The 21,758-nt window shown below is 35.7% G+C and overlaps 1 protein-coding gene across 13 annotated transcripts in view; it reads right to left on the bottom strand.

Moving 5' to 3' along the window:
* Nucleotides 1-2,851: 2,851 nt before the first annotated feature.
* The window catches only part of SSX2IP (SSX family member 2 interacting protein), a 42,163-nt gene continuing 23,256 nt past the window's right edge, over nucleotides 2,852-21,758 (bottom strand). For 7 of the 13 annotated variants that reach the window (XM_004460477.4, XM_058303244.1, XM_058303252.2 and 4 more), the window contains 10 exons: nucleotides 19,486-19,596; nucleotides 17,734-17,869; nucleotides 15,366-15,441; nucleotides 15,109-15,286; nucleotides 14,363-14,513; nucleotides 12,913-13,049; nucleotides 12,386-12,559; nucleotides 8,843-8,957; nucleotides 7,780-7,945; nucleotides 2,852-5,603 (listed from right to left, as the gene is read on the bottom strand). In XM_004460477.4, the coding sequence (XP_004460534.1) occupies nucleotides 5,429-5,603; nucleotides 7,780-7,945; nucleotides 8,843-8,957; nucleotides 12,386-12,559; nucleotides 12,913-13,049; nucleotides 14,363-14,513; nucleotides 15,109-15,286; nucleotides 15,366-15,441; nucleotides 17,734-17,869; nucleotides 19,486-19,596 (1,419 nt within the window). In that variant the 3' untranslated portion in view covers nucleotides 2,852-5,428. The remainder of the gene's footprint in view (nucleotides 5,604-7,779; nucleotides 7,946-8,842; nucleotides 8,958-12,385; nucleotides 12,560-12,912; nucleotides 13,050-14,362; nucleotides 14,514-15,108; nucleotides 15,287-15,365; nucleotides 15,442-17,733; nucleotides 17,870-19,485; nucleotides 19,597-21,758) is intronic. The other 6 variants (XM_004460478.4, XM_058303249.2, XM_071217320.1 and 3 more) reach the window with 1 other exon arrangement.

The following is a 21,758-nucleotide window of genomic DNA, read 5'->3' as shown; positions in this document are numbered from 1 at the left end:
AACTATTACAATAGACCACAATTTGATTCCATCTTTTACAAACCAAACCTGAGGCACGAATTGAAGGAAGTAGTTTTGAGGAGTTTTATATTAAACAATCAAAACTCGTCAGAGTTCTGATTACTTGTAGGAAGCCTTTGGCCATACACAGAGTAACACTTTGTTCCAGTTTACAACCTGAAGGTACAGGTTTAATCATGAATAGCTCCTCCTTTTACTATCAGAAGCTTCTGAGTTTGAAACAACAATCATCTTAGCCATAATTACTGAATCTCAGTTATGACTATTTTGGGGCCTGCAAAGTAAAAGGTTACAAAAGTCCAGAGAAACAGATTGCTAAATCAACCGAAACGTGTACCTCCACATTTCTTGTCACTGAAGTCATGATCTGGGATACAGATCCTTTTCCGGCCCTGCCTGCTGAGATCAGGCTTCCTCTGAGATTAACCACAGTGGTTTTGTTTTGAAAGTTGACAAATAATTTACATTAAAAGCATTTATGAGCAGTATTCTCAGATCCCTGCTCTGGATAAAAATGAATTATAGTATTTCAGAAGTACAGGATCCAAGCTGAATTTCACATTCTAGTTACAAACCTCCATGGTTAAGATCCTTTTATTTTTCACAACCAATTTATGTACCAAGGCACTGTATGGCTGGTTGTGGCTGGATTTCTACTTTTGAGGGCACTAAACCTAGAATCTGAAAAACTTGAAAAAAAAAAAAAAGAATTTTACTAAGATAAAATAATTTATAAGGGATTGTTACTCTTCAGTATTTCCTTGCTTAGAACTAGGAATAAGATCACATACATACACCCAAATCTAATAATAAATTACTTTTCCAGGTAAAAGGGATTGTTGAAGAAGAAGCTAAAAGGGGTTACTATATTGGTTAAAAATTAAGTAGATATTCCACATAAGCATTACACTCCTGGGTGACTATTTGAGAACTGCATCTAATTGAATCTCTTTAATAATCAAACATTAGAAGTACAAAAAGTTATTCTGGGAGTCAGTTCTTATGCTGAGAATTACAGAAGAAAAAATCTCAAGGTACTTTAATTCTAACATAATCCACTCTACTCAGGTTAAGAGGCGACTATTTACAGAATACTTGACAGGGCTAAGAACATACAGCTGGGATGAACTACCAGTCACCTTAGTTTAGGTATCTCATATAACAGAGAACTGGATCCTAAGGCTGGAGGGCAGATTCTAGAATATCAGTCTAAGTGTTCTAGGGAATATATAAAAGTTTACTTTTTCCTGTTTAGTACAGTAGGCTGAGGCATGGTTTGCTTTAATTGAGCACTGTAATTAAGAAATTGTCTTAGACCAGAAATAAGAACATTAGATACCTAAATGCAGACGTAGCAGAAAAACTAAAAACTTCGTCTCTAGTCTCCTTTCTCTAAGTGGTCTAAACATATTCATACATGTTACTTAATACCACTACTTTAACTAATTTTTATAATGAAATATCTGCAAAAAGGTGATTGGATCTTTGCACAAAACAGTGCTTCTGCTCACTGTGCTCAGTCAGAGGGATGGCACACACACTAATGTTGCCAGGAGTGAGCCAACAGGCGCGAGGGCAGTTTATTCCCAAAGGAGAAAAAGCAGGTCGCCTAGGTGGGCAGATGTAGGAGAGGTGTATCTCGGGATTGCTCAATGGTCTTTAGAGTATCATTTGTTCTTAATGCCCTCCTTCTAAAAAGACAGAGGCCCTACCCTGACTAGGAATGCCATAGCAACCACTCACAAAAACAAGGCTGAGCCCTGCACATGGACCAAATGACGGAAAGCCTAGCATGCCACTGTCGTGAAGCAGTATACCATCCTGGAGCAGAACAATCCAAGTTTTATTAACGGGATGTTCGAATAGAATTCACCATAGTTTATTACAAATTAGGTTTGCTGGGTGCTCCTCCCCTCACCTTGAAGATTCTAATGGCAGGAAGTGTGCTGGTTTGTCTTCCTATCTCCCGTGACTAGAACGCAGGAAGCCCTGATGTGCAGTAGGTACTTTCAAAAGATTGAAAAAAAGTTAGGACAAACATAGGGGAAAGTATATTTACTAAGCTTCCATGACCCAAGCTTACTTTAAATCCATTTCAGAAATCAGAATATTGATGTGGAGAAAGTGACCATGGTAGTTGCTGAGGGCAGAGAGAGGGAAGAAGAGATGTGATGTGGGGCATTTTCGGGACTTAAGAGTAGTCCTAAATGACATTGCAGGGACAGATGCTGGACATTATATATCCTGCCATAACCCACTGAATGTACTGGGGGAGAGTGTAAACTAAAATGTAAACTATCAGCAGTGCTGCTCCAAAATGTATTCACCAAATGCAATGAATATGCTACAATGATGAGGGAGGTTGTTGATGTGGGAGCCTCTTATGATTTTCGCTGTGACATTTTTGTGACCTATGGATTTTCAAAAAAATACAATTAAAAGGGAAAGAAAAAAAATAAAGAAGTCTGGACAGGCGAAAAGTAATAAAAATATGATTAACATTACACTAGGCCACATACTTTGAAGATTTTTACAAGAGGGCAATCGCATAAGGGACTTTGCCAGTTCACGAGTGTTCTGGGCATACCCACAGCAAAGCCTGTGTCCCCTCTCCTGGGTGCCTGGGGCTTCCAAAAACTCCACCAGGGAGAATCAAGACTAGGTTCCCAGGGCACTCTCTCCTTCTCATCATGAAACGTGTTTCTCCATAAAAACCATGTTACCACAAGCCTATGAAAAATGCAGGTAAGCTAAGGCATGAAATACAGAACTTTCTCAATAATGGTATTTCAATTATGCCAAGAGGTAAACAATTTGCTGTAGACAGTCCTGTGAATCTAATCGTTTAATATATTGTTTCTATAGGAAAATACTTACATGTTAAATTTTAACCATGATGTTCTGGTATCACTGATTTTTATATTAAGCTTTACATCATCATAAATTGCAGAAACAAAACTGAAAGCAAGAAAGAATTATCTCAAATTTTTTGTCATTTTTAAGCTCTGAAAATTCAAAATGGATATGCGATGTAAAAACAGACTCAAGGTACAAAACAGTTCAACATTTACAGATCAATAACAACAATTACTATTATCAGGAGGCCTTTCAAGCTGAGGTACACTATGGAACTCTGATCCAATCGTGGCTAAATATAAACATAAGCCATAGTGCTAAGCTGCAAATAACTAGAAAGGGAAGGGAAAGAAAATCCTAGGAACTTTATACTTGGAGGGGTTTTTGATCATGGAAACCATTCGAACATTATGGGAATCTCAGGGCTGACTGGGGATCATTTTGGAGTTGGAATGTATACAGCAAAACGAAAGTGATGCTGTTAGTAAAGGGTACACAATCCAGCACATCTGTGAGGACATCAAAACTATAATGAATCTGGCTATCATTCTACTGTTTCTTTCACACCTTAGAATTTAAAGTAAATCTCAGGGAATTCTTTCCAATGTGGAGATTGGAGATTCAACTGGCTTTAAAATGTAAACAAACAACAAAAAGCAGATGTTGTTTTCTAGAAACCCACTGTCATAGAATACAGTATTCCTAAAGTAAGAGATTTACTTTAAAAATTAAAATGCTTGTTTCTAGCAAAGTGCATGATGGAAGCTCCTGGATTTTTAAAAGATCAATCTTAAATGGATCACTGATTTTTCAAAGAATTTTTGATTACCTTTTCCTTTCTTTTATTTTTCTCAGTAGCAAGAGAAAAAATTATAGCCCAGATAGGTTTCGTCCTTTGGAATATGGTAGTGTCTCTGGAATTCAGGAACAATTTCTAATATGTTACATAGTAAAGAAGTGACCATGCATCAAGCTGAAGGTCGCGAATGACTAACCTGCTTTTTGCTCAAAAGCTGGATCTTTGAGACTACAAATAATGGGTACTATGCTAAGTGTAGTTTTATTAATGCCTCATTAAGATACTCTTAATAATATCCTATTAATCCTGAAAAACTGGTTGCTGTTACCACAAAACCCCAAAGAATTATATAGAGAGAATGATGATAAAAAAGACTTTTAGAAAATATGGTGAATTTAAAGGAAATGGCCACAGATAGGGTGAATCCAAGTTAAGTGGCTGGACTGCTCGAGCAAGGGAAGGCAGATGGGCCTGAACTACAGTATCTAGTCAGGGTTAGTTCTGGGGAGACCTCCATGTAGAGGCACACAGGGTTAGGCGCTTAAATCTTAGGAAAAGCCTGGGCTTGTATTTATTATTATTACTGTCAGTAATAACATACTTTTCACGAAGAAACATGCAATCAGAACATTAGAGACAGAAAAGAGAGTAAGATCACTCTGCAAAGGAATTGGCACATTTGACCAGAGAACTTTAATATCTGGATTATAAAACTAAATGCTTTTACATGGTCATATTTCTATACTAGTGGTCAATACCTCACTGAAAAATTATTTTAAAATGATTGGCCACCATACAAAGCCCTACCGAGTATAGATATTGTTGTCCTGGTCAGTACCCATCTGGCAAAGAAAATATCACCATTCAAATATCTTCACTACCTTAATATTGATTATCCAAATATCTTAAAGCCGATATTCTTAAATTGTTTTATTCAAAGGTACTTCTGGCTTCTTGCCCCTCTTACTCTAAAATCAATAGTTCTTTTTAAAATTAAAATATCTTACATACATAAAATAAAAATCTAATGTAAAAATCTCTAAAATGTAATGTTAGTAATTATCTAAAGAACTCAGCTTCATGGAATAATTTTTGAACATTTATTCCCCAGATGGATTCAAAATTCTTAAATGTGGTCCTAATACATCTGTATACAGAATACCACTAAAAAAATTTTATTGGCATGAAATATTATAATTAGAGATGTGCGAAATTTTTAAATCTTAAAGCCTCTTAACATAATCATGTATATTTATGTACAAAACATACATAAATTTTACTTTATTTAAAACATATGAAAGAGGTAATTTTAAATCACACTAGACATAATAAATATAGAACTTGCTTTGTTAAAAATCTACAGTATACATTCAAGTAAAGGCTAAACTTCCAATACCAACTATATTTGAGAAAAAAATTAAACATTTTCAATAATCTGTTTCCTAAAAGTGCTATTTTTAATACCTATAAGAGGAAACTCATTCTAGTGCTTTTGTTTCCATCCAAACATCTATACATTCCTTTATTCATAGAACCAGATGTTTCTGTTACTAGAAATACATATCCAAAGCTTTCATTTCATTTTAAATAGATTTAAACATTCTAGCTCTTTGGGGCGAAGACAGGAAGTCCAAACAAACAACTCAGACCATCTTTCTTAAATTATTAGAGATGATTGACTTATGACACACCCTGTTTTAACTTAGTCATGAAATTTTATGAAGATATTGAAAAAAATTCAGGTCCACATAGCTACGGTAAGTCATCTTTTTCTACATGAGAATTTGTGTAGGTCAAGGAGCATCCACTATAGCAACCTTCCTGTGATGTGGGTCTGGATGCCACACTCCACGTCTGGTTTATACATTCTCTTCCAACCTGATTTGGTTTAGTTTCTTCAGGATTTATATTCAGTACACTGCTTGAACTGTTAGGAAAATAAAGGCAGATCTTAATAATATCCCCTCCTCCTTTATCTTTAGATATTTCTGAATGCCTGAAGTCTGACTGTCCCCTTGTCTAGTACTTAATAAATTTTCAGGACACAACTGGTCAAGGACATTAAAGAGAAAGGCTTCAAAATGGCCTATTTTAGCTCTTTATCTTACCTATCCATCCATTCATCCATCTATCTATCTTATTTCTTTTATCTAGTTGAAGCCTGCTGCCCAACCGAAACCCAAGGCAGAGAATACATGGGGTTTTGAGAGCTAATGTTCCCAGTTTTTTCCCACCTTTCTACCACTATTTTCAAATCTCTTCATAGTTTCTTTCTTTAGTCATCAGTTTGTTCACAGATGTTTTCATCTACCCATCCACACGGATATTTAATGAGTACCTACAAAAGTGGTTAAGAGCCCAGGCTCTGAATCCAGATGGTTTAGGTTCATATTCTTTCTTAACCACTTACTATGCCATTTTTGGCAAATGAAAAATTCTGTTCTTTAGCTTCCCCAGCTGCAACACAGGGCTAATAATAGCATCTTCTCATAGGTAGAAATTAAATGAATTAACACATCAAGTGCTTACAACAGTGCTCAAGTAACTGGTTAAGTGCCAGGCAATAAGAGGCTTAGTGCCTGAACAGATATACAGTACCTACCTTTGGGATACAATGTGAGAGGTATGCTCTGCAACCAGCCTCAAAACCAAGAAATTTGGTTAAGTGATTATTTTTATCTATGGTGTTGAGTCATTTTTATTAACTCTTAGGTAATTTTTCTTCATATTTTTTTTCTAAATGGATTATTTTTGTGAATTAGCTTTACTAATTAACATTACAATGTGATAATCCTTAAAAAAATCCTTTAAGTTTTTTTCTTTTTTTTGAAGGAGGTACCAGGGATCAAACCTAGGACCTCATACATAGAAAGCACGCACTCACTCAACCACAGAGCCACATCCACTACGCTTTTTATTTTAATTCTAAAAATTCTAAACCAACAATCTAATTTAAAATTTTGCTTATTTGCCAATACTTTTAAAAAACAACAGAATCTGTTTATAATTCAGGCTTCAGAATCCCCAGAGCTATGCTGGATGAGATAAGGACAACCACAACTAAGTTCTGTAACTTCTTAGTACACAGGTGCCCTTGAATGGAACCCAAGGGCAGAGCTTTTATGTAAAATTCCATTCTACACCAAAAGAACAATGAGGATGTAGGTTTGGAAATTAGCTACAAATACCTCTAATTATCTCCCTATGATTTGATTATAAATCCAGATCCAAGATGCTCAAGGAGCAAGGGATCCAAGGTTCCCAAGTAATTTCAAGAACCATGTCAAGGTAAACAGCTTTTTTAACACTTAGCTTCAGGACAGTCTCTTACTACCACAGGCCAATTGTGCTTCTGTCTTAGCTCTTGCTTCCTAGGGTGCCTGCTAAACTGTCAGGACCTCATGTCATTGTCCCTGACGTCCTGATATCACCATAAGAGGAAAGCAATTATCACCACACTTTCTAACTTACCCCTTTTGCTCTTTCTATTTCTATTTCACTATAAATATTCTATCTGCTTCCTCTGCTTAGTTCAAAATTAATCTTGAAATAGGCTCTGCAGTAAAGTATTGACATATCTTTGAAAATTATTTACCAACTTGAGACAGAGGACTGTTTCTACCAAAATACTGTAGTTAGTAATAATAATTAGACTTCCCAGGGGCAGAGAGAAACTTTTTTTTAAAAATGTCATCCTTGGGTTGAGATTCCTCTCTTTTTCACACAAGATGAGGATGTTGTTCTTAGTTCTTTGCCCTTAGGCACTTAATAAAAAGAAACTTTAAAGTACTTAAAATGTTAAATGATTCCCATAAATAAGACCACATCTTAAAATATATTTTAAATGTGAAATAGGACACACATATGATTTAGCTCCAAAAAGGCAGGGACATCTACCTTGCTCACTATTATATTCCCAGCACCTTGAATGATGCCTATAGATAACAGATACCCAATAAATATTTATAGAGTGAATGACTCAATCCACTAAATTCCTCAAAGTTTTCAACATTGCTAACACTCCAGACATGCCAACTTTACCTAAGCAGTGCAACTTGAGCAATACTTAGAAATATGTGAAAATATCACCAATAGACTATTACCTGTGTTCAGACACACAGGAACGTGTCTGGCAAAAGTCTGAAGTAGAAGGAGAAGCAGGAAGAGATTTAGTAAGTTTAGATGTGCAAACTGGAGACCAATTAGATGCACTGTGAGGCTTCTTTGGCCGTGGCCTGGAGTGTATTGTAAGATTGTCTTGGTCAGAATCTGTTTTTGGGAAAAAAAAAAAAAAAAGGACAAAGAAAATAGTATACCTGGTGAAATATTAAATATAGTGAGGGCAATTAACTAAGATGATTCATTTATAGTTCCACATGAAGTTTGAGGTATAACAAATTAATCTGAATAGCCATTCTAGCTCTGTGATTCTAGTCTATCCAATCTCATGATGTTTGTTATGTATATTCTACAAATATTTAGAAGAATCTAGTTTTTTGTTTTTTTTTTACTTATTTCTCTCCCCTTCTCCTTCCCCCCAGTTGTCTGCTCTCTGTGTCCATTCACTGTGTGTTCTTCTGTGACTGCTTCTATCCTTATCAGTGGCACCTGGAATCTGTTTCTTTTTGTTGTGTCACCTTGTTGTGTCAGCTTTCCCTGTGTGTATTGCCATTCTTGGGCAAGCTGCACTTTCTTTCCTGCTGGGCGCCTCTCCCCACGGTGGGCACTCCTTGTGCGTGGGGTTCCCCTGCGTGGCGCAGCACTCCTTGTATGCATCAGCACTGAGCATGGGCCAGTTCCACATGGGTCAAGAAGGCCCAGGGTTTGAACCACGGACCTCCCATGTGTTAAACGGACGCCCTATCCACTGGGCCAAGTCCACTTCCTATAGAAGAATCTAGTTTTAAAAATAATATCTCTAGATTGTGAATTGTCAATCACTTGACATTATTACACTCACAACAATAGTTGTTTCTGGATAGGTATAGTTCCATTTACACATATTACCCATATTACCATTTGGGTAATAGCAAACTAAAATATTTAAAGTTGACTTTTAATTCTAATCAAAGAACTCTAACAGGTGCTCTCCAAAGTTTTATATTAATAATTTCAATATTTTATTTACATGCATGTTCAGATTAAAAGAGTTTATGAGTTACTCACTTCCTGAGAAGGCACTGAAAAGTTTCATATTTTCTGAATTCTGGTGGTCAAAGGCTGTCATATTTAAAAACTGTTGCTTTAACCAACTGGCTCTTTCTTCTTCAAATGCCTTTCTCTACCATAAAAAGCAGACAAAGAAATACTGATCAATATATCAACATTAAGTAATTCAACATTCAATTGCCATTTCACATGATTTCTCTAGCTATCTGTTTACTCTCTGGCTACCCAGATATTATTTCTCAAATCACATGAATTAACCTAGAAAAATAAGAACACTTTCATTTCTGAAAACTGTATTTAAAAATTAAAAATTCATGTGTTCTCGCTGAATAAACCAATGAACCACTATTTTCACTTCAATTGTGAATAAATTCCTATGTAAAATGCAAAAAAAGGGAACAGAATATCAGTGTAATTTTTAAACATATAGAACATGAAAAATACTACAGAAAAATGTCCTACATTGTACATCAGTTGCTTGTAAAAAAGGATATAAGGCTTCGTCAGGTATTTCTCCCATCCTCCAACTATCTACCACTTTTAAACCACAAGAGGGCATATGTAGATTATATCGAACACCCCCTTTCTGAACTCTGGATGATTCTTAAATAAATTATCCCCCACCCTTAAGCGCTCTCACCAACCTTCCCATCCTTCACTCCCCCAGCTATCCACAGTGATCAGAGACAGAGCAATCTTCTGACAGGGAATGGCACCAGACAACTGGATAATATGCAGATAGCAAGATTGTCTCTTGGAGTAGTGGGGGGAAAATGAGTTCAGAAACAGATAGATGAAAATGGTACAACTTGTTTTATTTCCTTGGGAAGATGTTACTGATGAATCAGATTTTTACAGCTGTAGAGAAAATCCATGTCAGCTACTTTAAACATTCAATCTGTAATTTTTCATTCATAAATAATAATATAGAATCACAAGTCACATTGGAAGAAAACTACTAGCATAAGAGAAAATTTCCAAGATAACACAAGGGAACTGATTAAGGATAAGAGATAATCCAAACATTGGAAGAAAGCTTTTAAAAATTACAATGCATATTATTAGATAGATTTATAAGAATCTGTAAAATAATATAATGCTATAAAAAAGAAAAGCAAACAAGGACATTATAAGAAAATTTTAAAATGATGAATTCTGATGCACTGAATAAAACTGACCCAGATGAAGGCCAGGTTGGTGCTCCATAAAATAAATTTGAGAAAATATCCCAGCATTTAAAACAAAAGGATTATGGGAGAAAAGGATGAGTATAGATAGATTCAGGAGACCAAACGTTGGTCTAATACAAGTTCCAGGGAAGCAAACTTGGCCCAATGGATAGGGCACCCGCTTACCACATGGGAGGTCCACGGTTCAAACCCCGGGCCCCCTTGACCCGTGTGCAGCTGGCCCACGTGCAGAGCTGATGCACGCAATGAGTGCTGTGCCACGCAGGGGTGTCCCCCACATAGGGGAGCCCTACGCGCAAGAAGTGCACCCCATGGGGAGAGCCGCCCAGCAGGAAAGAAAGTGCAGCCTGTCCAGGAATGGCACCGCACGCATGGAGAGCTGACGCAGCAAGATGACGCAACAAAAAGAAACACAGATTCCTGGTGCCACTGATAATCAGGATAGAAGCGGTCACAGAAGAACACACAGCGAATGGACATAGAGAACAGACAACTGGGGTGGGGGCAGGGGGGGACGAGAGAAATAAATAAATAAATCTTTTAAAAAAAAAAAAGAAGTGCCAGAACGCAACAGAAGAGTCAAAGAACAGAAGAAAATTGCCCTAAACTTAAGGAATATAGTGTCTTCAGGCTGAAAGGATCTATCCCCATATGTAGACATATCCTGGTAAAATTTCAGAGAACTTTTAGAACAAACAGAAAAGTCCAAAAGCTGCCAGAGAGGTGTAAAACACAATGTATTTACAAAGTAATGTAGGCTGTATTACTATCAGGCTTCTCATTAGCAAAACCAAGCACTATAAGAAATGGAATACGTCTTACAAAGTTCTGAGGGAACTAACCAGTCAAGTATGACTGTATTTTGGATAGTTTAGAATTCATAATATCTATCATTCATACACTATTTATAAAAAAAAAATTCTCAATAAGACAATCCAACAACATGAAAAAGAATTGTCAAGAGAATGAGATATAAGAAACATGGCAGCTGAATCTGATTCAGAAAACCATAAAGGAAGCTACAAAGAAAAGTAAAAGAACCCACTAGATATTGATACTACATGGAAGATTCTCTTTTGGAAGGAAAAGTCTTAATAATATAGAAATTTTCTCTTTTATGTGTCTAAACATATTATTTAATGACAGGATAATATTTACAGAATTATGATATTATGAATGTTGCTCCTCATTTTCAATTTTTCAGTCTCAACTTTAGACAAAGTACTTACACTTGGATTATATTACAAAACAGAATATAAATGTGATTGACTCTTGACAATGAAAATTAATACCACAAACAAAACTTGGGAAGTAGAGGGGCAAGAGAAGTAAAACAAAGGGGTACTATAAAAATTGCCTCTTCCTTTATTGTAGGGATAAACTGATACTGTCTGAAGTTGAGCAAACATGAAATGAAGCATTAAGCATATTATTTATTTAAAGTAAAAAAAAGGCAACCAGGGTGTCAAAAGTAACAATATTATAAAGGATATCACGTAATGTGGCAGAGGAGGAATGTGAGTGGGAAGTACTTATTCTTCATTGTGGGGAATCAATAGACTGATGCCAAGATAAAAAAACTGAAGTTATTTCAAATTTAAAATATTACTTGCCCAAAGAATTAGGCAACAGAAACTTTTTAATAGTGGTTACCTCTGGGGAATGAAATTAGAGATGAGGGAGAAAGATTTTCTCATTTTGTGGCTTTTTGTAAAGGTTCAATTTTAGGTTTTTTTAAAACCATATTCATTCATAACTTCTATAGTTTTTGAAGGGGAAATACACAGGCAATTTATCATTACTACAAATCAAGTTCTATATATATTGATGTGTGTGCATGTATATATGTCATATATATATACTATTTCTATATGCTATATATATTATAACTACTAATGAATGCATTCCTGGGTGAAGGGCTGGAGATAGGAGAACTTTATTTTTTATCCTAGATTCTTTTTTCGTTTGTTTTAATTTTTAACAGCAAACATGCTCTAGGCTACACTGCCACCACACCTATTGGCAGTGGATAAATAACATGCCCTACAGAGACCTCTTGCCTGAAGCTGATTGTGCAATAGTAGAAAGCCAATCTGAAAAGGATAATGAATATTTATATTTTTACCATATTTCCAAATATGGTAAGGGCAAAAAGATAACCTTCCATAATAGTTCATTTGCTTAGCATCCCTTCCATTTCAAGTTACAAAATCACCGGTTAAAAAAAATACTTTAAAAAAAAAAAAAAAGATATGAAAGAAACAATGAAAAGAAAAACTTAGGCACCTTCTACTGAGACCTATCCAGAACTTTCAAAAGCTCTACAAGGACAGTTAATTGTTTAAAATACCTCCAATCCAAGGCGAATAGCGGCTTCAGTAAAGCTTCGTCTTTCTCTCTCAAAATTCTTTTTTTGTTCTTTGAATAGGGACCACTCTTCTTTGAGGCGTTCCTTTTCTTCCAACAAATAACAGTCTCGTAGTAGTGAAGTGGTATCATCATCACAGGCAGTAGCGAGCTGCTGCTATTATAAGTTTAAAAACAGTGAGTTCCAGAGGTTCCCTGCAATACTCCAACAAGTTGAAATGAGGAGAAAACATGGGAAGGCAGGTCAACACTTTAGGAAAAGGACAGAAATTATAAAGAATCAGAAAGTCAGTTGAGGATTCATTTCCCAAATGCTACCACCCTAACTGTCAAAGCACTGCCGATGCAAGGAATGATATGCAATGTAGCTGTTAGCAAGCAAAAAAGGATTTTGAAAAAATGCCCAAAACTACAGATCTTATGAAATTAAGGAATAAAAATCTTTTAAGATTCAGTAGCAATCTGGCCTTTCACAGGGAAGCATAACTTTAAAAAGAAACTCACATTTACCTGTAAAAGTTGCTGCTGAGTTTTGATCATTTCTTTACATTGCTGAATTTCTAATTCAAGTTTTTCAGTTTCTTGTTCATGGTCTTGTCGTGAGATTACATCTTCATCATTAAAACCTTCTAGATGAACCTTTGAAACTACCACAAAAACCAGTAATTTGCAAACGTTTTACAGCCACCATTTATTTAGTTTACAATGTTTTTGTACATGTATTTTGAAATCAAGGCTCTCAGAATTTTTTGTTTTAAAATTTCATAAGCTATCATATTAGCACTGTGAAAATTAAACAAAAAGCAAAGCAATTATAAAGGGCTCATGACAACTATGAATTCTTATTTTTCTGGGACTAAATTATATCCTTACAAATACAACTCCATTGCCAACATTTACTTTATGACCTATATTTTCTCAAAACTAAGTCCTAATTAAAAATGGACAACCTGGCTATGTTCACAGAAGAAAAAAATAATAATTTCATAAACTTTGTTTGTGCTGATACTTCTTCAAAGATCAGTACAGTGCACCAGTCTTGCTCTTTGATATTAAATTCAACAAATATGAAGTCTAAACATGCTTGCTATTTACTAATCGTCAGTGATAACTGAAATCAATGAAATTTCATATAAATTAATTTTGATACTACAAAAATAGTAATTTTGCTGATTGCACTTTATATAATTGAAGATAAGTGGGGTTTGTGATTTTGACAATTTAAAATAAATTTTCATTTATTGGGAAGAAACCTTAATTTTCCTGATTTAAAAGCATGTAAACTTTTTAAAGAATATATAAAATACTAGTGATAAAGCCATTAACATAGGTCTATCTATAATGACAGGGCAAAATAATATACTGTTAAGTGAAAAAGCAGAAAAATAGAATATTCAATTTTTGTTTTTATATATTTTAAAAACAAATGAGTATCTGCATATGCATAGAGAAAAGTCTAGAAGGATGCATAAATAGTTACAGGTTACTTAATACAGAATAGACCTGAATCCTCTGCTTTAGATACTTATGAAATATTTCACAATAAACATCCATAACTTTGAAAATAATTTTAAAATGAATTAAGAATATAGGAATATACAATTATCTCGGCATAATCAAGAAAAAAAGTTTATATTTTTTACTATATTATGATGAATATTTCTCAATTTTAGAAATTCAGTAAAAGAGAATCAGTTCACTTAATTCAACAGTATAATGTACTCAGAGCATATGGATACATGATTCCTTCTTTTCAAAGAAAGACTCACTCTGAGAGCAAAGTTTATTTTTCTCAGTGAGGTTCAAACCTCACTCCAAAAATTAGGCAAAATCTTGCTTTTCAAACCACCAAATTGACCTGAAGTACTTCAGGTCTGAGCCCATAACATGAATGACTAAAAAGAAAAGAGATTATTAAAGTGTCACAATTAATTTTGTATTCATTTAAGCAAGTAGCTACCTTGGTTATCAAGTTTTTCTACGTGATTTTTCAAAATTCTCCACTGTTTTCTGATGCTGTTCGTAAGTTGCTCTCTCACAGTTTCACAGGAAAGGTCCCACATACTCTCTCTACTCAGTTCTCCCGCATCATCTTCAACATCAGAGATAACCTACAAGTGGCAAAAAATGAAAAGGAAAGACCGGTATCTCAAAATGGTTCTACATACTTAACTAAGAGTAATCAGACTGACTGCCAAAGATACTTACCAAAATCATTTATGTGCTTTATCTTTAACATATATACAAACATATATACAAACCCCTTCCCCCTGCCCCGGTTGTCTGCTCTCTGTGTCCATTCACTGTGTGTTCTCCTGTGTCCGCTTCTATTCTTGTCAGCGGCACGGGAATGTGTCTCCTTCTGTTGCCTCATCTTGTTGTGTCAGCTCTCCATGTGGGCAGCGCCATTCCTGGGCAGGCTGCACTTTCTTTCACACTGGGCAACTCTCTTTACGGGGCGCATTCCTTGCGCGTGGGGCTCCCCTATGCAGGGGACACCCCTATGTGGCAGGGCACTCCTTGCATGCATCAGCACTGCGCATGGGCCAGCTCCACACGGGTCAAGGAGGCCCAGGGTTTGAACCGTGGACCTCCCGTGTGGTAGGCGGATGCTCTATCCATTGAGCCAAGTCCGCTTCCTATCTAGTATTTCAATTGCCCTAATTAGCAATTTGAAGACAATTAATTAGAGAGAAAGCTACTTACAGTTCCTGTGCCATCATCAGCTTTTTCTCTAGGTTTCTGCTTTTTGGGAGAAAGAAGAGAAATCATCTCCTTTTTCATTTGCTGAAGAACCTTTTTAAGTTCAGCATTTTCCAGTAGGATTTGTTTCTGACGATATTCATAATCATTCAAGAGAACTTTATACATTTCATCTTCATTCCTGAGAAAGAAACTGACTGTGAAAATGTGGCATAGAAAGAAAAGTCTGGTTAGATTTATCAACTTAAATTAGACTTTACCTGGCTTCAGTTTTACCAGTCCTCCAGGAGCCTCTCTTTCCATCGGCTCGCCCCACGTAATTTAAAACGTCCATAGCTATAGGCATGAACAGAAAACAAAACTAAATCTTACCATATGTGTTTACGTGTTTAAACCCTAATAAACTCTATACATTAGAAAAGTGAGTCAACCTGGTACATAGTTTAGGATATGGGTTCAAACAACTCTGATTTCTAGTTCTAATTTCATCATTTGTAAGCACTGAGATCTTGGCAAGATATTTAACTGCTAAGCCTGTTTCTTCAAAGACAGAATGGGAATAACGAAAGTACCTACCAAAGAGGTGTGAAGATTTAAAGGAAATAATTGAATGTAAAATACGTAATGCAGTACCTGACATACAGTAAGTACTTAATGAAAGTTATTTTATTATTATTATCACTGTAATTTTATTCCTATCAGGAGTTGGCAGATTATGGCCTGTGCACGGCTGCCTGATTTTGTAAATACAGTTTGACTAGAACCCAGCCTCGCCACTTCATTGCCCAGACTTGAGGAATTGTGACAGAGACTTAGGCCCCACAAAGCCACAAATATTTACTATTTGGAATTTTACAGAAAAAGTTTGCTGAGCTCTGTTATCATCATCATCATCATCAAAGGAGTAAAGGCCCCTGACAGCAGTACTGTCTCTTCTGCCCAAAGTGGATGGAAGCAGTTGACATGAGAAGGAAATAAGGGGAGACGAAGTTGTCACTTTAGAGCTGATAAAATTATCACAAAACTGTCTCTTCTAACTGAGTTTCGACAGGGAAGTCTCTTGTTATGAGGAAGCTGTTACTGGAATGAAATCTTTAATAAACTCCTTTAGTTAGGTGGTACATTTTATACTTCTAGCATTTCATCCAGCTTTCCTTTATGATGAACATGAGGTTAATCAATCTTAAAAACCAAGTTCAAGTGAAGGTTAAGATTTATTACCTCAGAATATAGGTATTCTGAGATTTCCAACTTTGTCTTCATTACTTATTATTCCACTTTAATTTTTCTAGTTTTCAGAACTTTTTAAAACAAAACTATTCACAAATAAATGCAACAGCCCTGCTATACAGAATGATGGTGATGCAGTCAACACTAAATTGCTGGTGGCAGGCAGGGGCCACCACGTGACAGCTTGAAACGTCTGTTCATCAACTGTTTTATGAAAGTCCACATTCAGTTTAGTGGTATTGCTGTATAATGTAAGTTACGGAGGACAGTCTAAAATCCCATTTGGAGACCATTCTTTAGTAAATAAACACACGGACTTCTTCCTCTTCTTTGCATTTTACTAAACCAGCAAAACTATTTGAGTAGCTCTACTTCATAATCTACACTATTTGTTTAAAATTATGTACATATATGAATGACATAGCTAAAAATTAAAGTTTTCAAAAGGGTAATTCTAGGAGTATATAACTTTCATAGTCCATCCTTTTAAACTAATTGCTTCAAAATGTCACAGCTAAATGTATATAGGTATATATATTGACATTAATGATTTGATTTGAAAAATTTTATGAGGTTACCTATAAAGCAAAACTTCCTGTGATACTCAGGAACTGATCCTAGTTTTTACTATTTTAGAATGTCCTCTAGTTTAGTTTTTCTCTAAGCATTACTTTTACACCTGTCATGTTAAAAATAATACACAGTGTGAAATTCAATCCTTACATGCAATTAATGAAGCAAAGCAAAATTACTTATTTTTCAGTAATTAGTTGTCTTGATTTCTAGCTTAAATGGACATACCCCATCTAAAATCAGTTGTATAGGGGAAGCAGATTTGGCTCAACTAATAGTGTGTCTGCCTACCACATGGGAGGTCCAGGGTTCAAATACAGGGCCTCGGACCCACGTGGTGAGCTGACCCAAGCACAGTGCTGATGCGTGCAAGGAGTGCCGTGCCACGGAGGGGTGTCCCCCGCATAGGGGAGCCCCACGCGCAAGGAGTGTGCCCCATAAGGAGAGCTGCCCTGTATGAAAAAGTGCAGCCTGCCCAGGAGTGGTGCTGTACACACGGAGAGTTGACACAGCAAGATGATGCAACAAAAAAGAGATGCAGTTTCCCAGTGCCACTGACACAAATACAAGTGAACACAGAAGAACACAAGAACACACAGCAAATGGACACAGAGAGCAGAAAACTTGTGGGGGAGGGGGGGAGAAATAAATAAAATAGAAATCTTTAAAAAAATTTAAAAAATTTTTATTAAAAAATAAATAAATAAAATCATTGTATATAGCATGAAAAAACATTTCATTAGTTACTGTGCTCAATCCTTTTATAAATTCTCAGCATACGATTAACTTCTCTCCTTAGTTATATCTTAGCCAGCTGCTCCTTACCTATTTTTTTATCCTTCTTGTTCATAACAAGTTGATGTAGACGTTCTTTTAGTTTATTATATTCACGCTCTTTTCTCTTCATATCATGATTATATTGAGTAGCTCGACTTGCAATGATATTTTGTAATTTTTGTACCTGAAAAAAGCATTTTCTATCAAATGGGTCCCTTTAGGATTGATAAACCCAATTAAAGTTTGCAAATTCAAAAGAGAAAAGAAGTCCTAGTGTTCACCTCTTCATAAAATAGCTTAAAAAATTCTAGGATTCTTGTTCTTTCCAGAAGAAGCACTGGAAGTCACCTTTTTAAAAAAATCATTACATGAATCACAACGTTTTCATTTTTTAAATTCTGATATTTCCAGAGATGCTAACTTTCTAAATTACCTTCTACACCCTCTGCCCTATACATAGGCTCTGAAGGTTTAGAAACCAGAAACTCTTAAAGAATTGAAGTGATTAAAACTTCACCTGAAACAAGTAGAATTATCTGATCATTTTTAGTGACTTCCTTATACTAATGCCTTATAATGTGTACTTTATTTCTTATCAATCTGTAATAAGGCGAATTAGTCAGTGGCACGTAATAGCAGGCCAACGGTCTTACTTTTAATCTAATCAAAACCAGAGTTTTCAAATTAGAGTAAGTCTAAACAGCAGAGAGAATCCAATTCAAACATTTGGTGATGGCCTACTATATGCCAGACACTGTTGTTCAATGTTTATATCTACAACAGCTTCTTAAGCTGCTCTTGATAGGAAATAAGTTCTATTCTCCATAGACGTTCTCAATCCCTGCCAAAGAGCAAATGATTAACTTAATCATTGCTAGAGAAGAACTGTATTCAAACCATTTAAGTATAATCAGCAGAACAAGTCCATTTTCTATGAAATAAGTCAAGGAAATATAAAAGCAATGGTGTTGGGCTTAATTAAGATACTTAATTACCCATGTACTAACATATTACTAAAAAATCAAATATGGTAAAACATATGTCTAATTTACTACAAAGGTCTTTATAGGCCTAAAAGCCTTTAATTACAGTGAAAGCAACACAGCAACACTGAAAGTATTACTTTTTAATAGTTATCATATGGTCAAGAATCATACTGCAGAACAATAAAAACAAAATGGTTTATTCTTACATAAATTAAAAAGCAATATTTTTAATGTATTAACTTTATAGGTCCAAATACTAAGTAACCATTAAAGCAGAAATTAGAATAGAATTATGATATCTTCAACCTCAGATGAGAGTTTTAATGTGAATTGCTTTTTTTTTTTTTAAACCAATAACCTCTCTGCCCATTCAGTTAAGTAACTGCTTGTTTGAAAGAACAATGTCAATATGTAAGAAGACTCAAAAGGTAAAGTCAGGTATTAAGTACATTTATGGTAGAAAAGAAAAGATCTGCATTTAAGGCACCCCTGTAACTGAGAAAAAGAGAGAATGAAAGTGAGTCTAGGATGTATGATAAAGGACAATGCTTAAGAGCTGTGATCTAGTATACTAAGCTAAATGGGTCTACTTGGGATGGCCGGTAGGGGGTGGGATGGGTTCTGACCTCTCTGTTAAATATGACAGAATATCGTACACGGAAGTCCACTGTACCAATATGACAGAGGATGAATCATTTGTTCTTTCTTGTTTTAAATTGAAGTGGCTCTTATCACCGCAGATCACAGACACAGACATCCACACACCACCACCAAAAGTTCACTTAACCTTGAACTGCAGTAACTGACAACTCACCTCATCCTTCTCATTTTTAAGTAGTTGAAGCAAATTTCTGTTCTTACATTGTAACTGTCTGTCTCTTTCCTGAAGCCCAATCATTTCTCTCCTGGATGTTTCCAACTGTTCCTAAAACATTTATATGCAATCTTGATTAAAATAAGCACAGGATTCAGAGTTACTGAATTCTTAAAAGATCAGTAAAAAGAAGCTAAACATACTAGTGTTTGTGATCTAAAAATGAAGTTTAGTTGTACACAAAAATGTTTAAAGCAATTATTATAAACCAAATTTTTATATGCACATAAAAGAGCTTTTTACCCCTTCAAACTGGTTCCCCTGATAGGCTCTTTTTTACTTATTCCAATAATGCTGTCACTGAGCATTTTTTAAATGTCTTTTTAACACTGCCTCTACAGCAAATTCCTTTAATATCTCCTCAAATGTTACAATGTCATCATCTTTTGAGAGTAGATTCGGTTTTGAGAAGACTCAAAGACTCAAGAGACAGTTATAAAAGACAGATAACTAAGTGAAATGACAATACTTCAGGTAAAAAAAAAAAGGTAAGACTACAGCATGACACTGTTCTCCCCTTGCAAATAGCAAACTCTCATAAAATGTTTTGCAAAGATGAGTGGCTGGATCGCTGGAATTAGTATTGGGTAAGATGTCCACTTTCAATTCATTTAACACTTAACCTGAGGAACTGTGAGAGCCATGCGTGAGGGGACTCATCTGGAGTATTTTAAAATATTCATCCCTTTATAAAATATCAAAGTCACTCAAATTATGTGATAACTGACCATAGTAACTTGCAAATCTCTGTAAAATGGCTCTCGAGAAAATAGAGAAAACTTAAGGAGTAACCTAGACAACTTTCAGGTTGTCAGGATTTTTGGCACCCTCTTCTTTGGAGAGTTGAGAACTTTCCATCATGCCAAACCATTTGGTATGGCTGTACTAAAAGGCACTGGGTCGGTTGATATGTCCTATCTATGTCAAATTCTGGGATTTATTTACTCTGAATATCAACACTGTATCTGAAATCATCATCAACACTGCAAATCTCCACCTCTCCTAAACTTCTTATCTGAGTGAATCACTATATCCTCAGTAACTCAAAACAGAAATATCTTAAATTTATGACTCTTAGTCCCCAAATTCAATTTGCCATAAAATGCTACCAATTCTACCTCCAAAGTTTTCTTCATACCTCACTCTTCCTTACTATCTCCATTGACACTAAACTTAATAGTTTAAGTCCAAAACATCTCCCATCTGGACGACTGCAAGGCCTGCTAGCTGGTGTCCTTGCTGACAGGCTTTCTGACCCCCAACCTCCATCCCAAATACAAATCTTCACCTCCCCCTCTATTTCTCTACTCTACTGCCAGAGCGATATTGTAAAAATGTCTTCCCCTGTTAACGATTCCTCAGTGACTCCCCATTTCACGTCTTTCGTATGACCTGGAGCTTGGGCTCTAGCCTCACTTCTTACCACTCTTCATCACACACTGCACACTCCAGCCTCTAGAGAGCTATTTGCTATTCCCTGAAAGTGCAATGTTTCCTCATGTGGCCATGCTTTTTATCAGTTATACCCTTTGCTAATCTTCATGCTGCCATGCCTTTTACAGGTTATACCCTCTGCTAAGAACGTCCTTTCCAAACATTAGTAAATTTCTATTCATTTTTCGAATCTCAGATCAAGTGTTGCCTCTTCTGTGAAGTATTCCTCGACCTCATACACCAAGAACAATTAATGAAGTGAATAATTATGGTTCAATGTGTATCTCTGCACTGGACTGCAATTTCCTTGAGAGCAGAGACCGGGTTTTACTCCTTTCAAACCTAGCACATGAGATACTTAAGAAATCAAATGGATCACATGCTGGATGTAGAAACTCCTTGAGGGCTTAATAAAGGCACATTTTTGTCCACAGATGATCCAAAATATCTGATTCTGGCTTAGATCAAATCCCAATTAGAAGAGATTCTGGAAAAGACCCTATTTTCTAGGTAGTCCTAATAAATGACCACTGTTACACAAAAGGGTCAATAGTTCCAGACCACCAACATCATTATATAATTATTCATTAACTACTTACAAGATATTTGGCCCAGGGTACCCAGGATAGAAAAAGTTTTATGGCAGAATTACTGCCCCCTAGGGGTATACAACTGCAGGTCAGCCTAATTCACAAGAAGCCATTCCATAGTTCTTTCTGCTGCAAATGAGCATAGAAATAGGGATTGAATCTTGTCCCCCACAAAAGTTATAACTAGAT

The sequence above is a fragment of the Dasypus novemcinctus genome, chromosome 9 (genome assembly GCF_030445035.2).
Source record: "Dasypus novemcinctus isolate mDasNov1 chromosome 9, mDasNov1.1.hap2, whole genome shotgun sequence".
NCBI classification, from domain to species: Eukaryota; Metazoa; Chordata; class Mammalia; order Cingulata; family Dasypodidae; genus Dasypus; species Dasypus novemcinctus.
The sequence above is the reverse complement of the archived record's forward strand: the minus strand, read 5'-3'. Positions and strand labels throughout refer to the sequence as shown.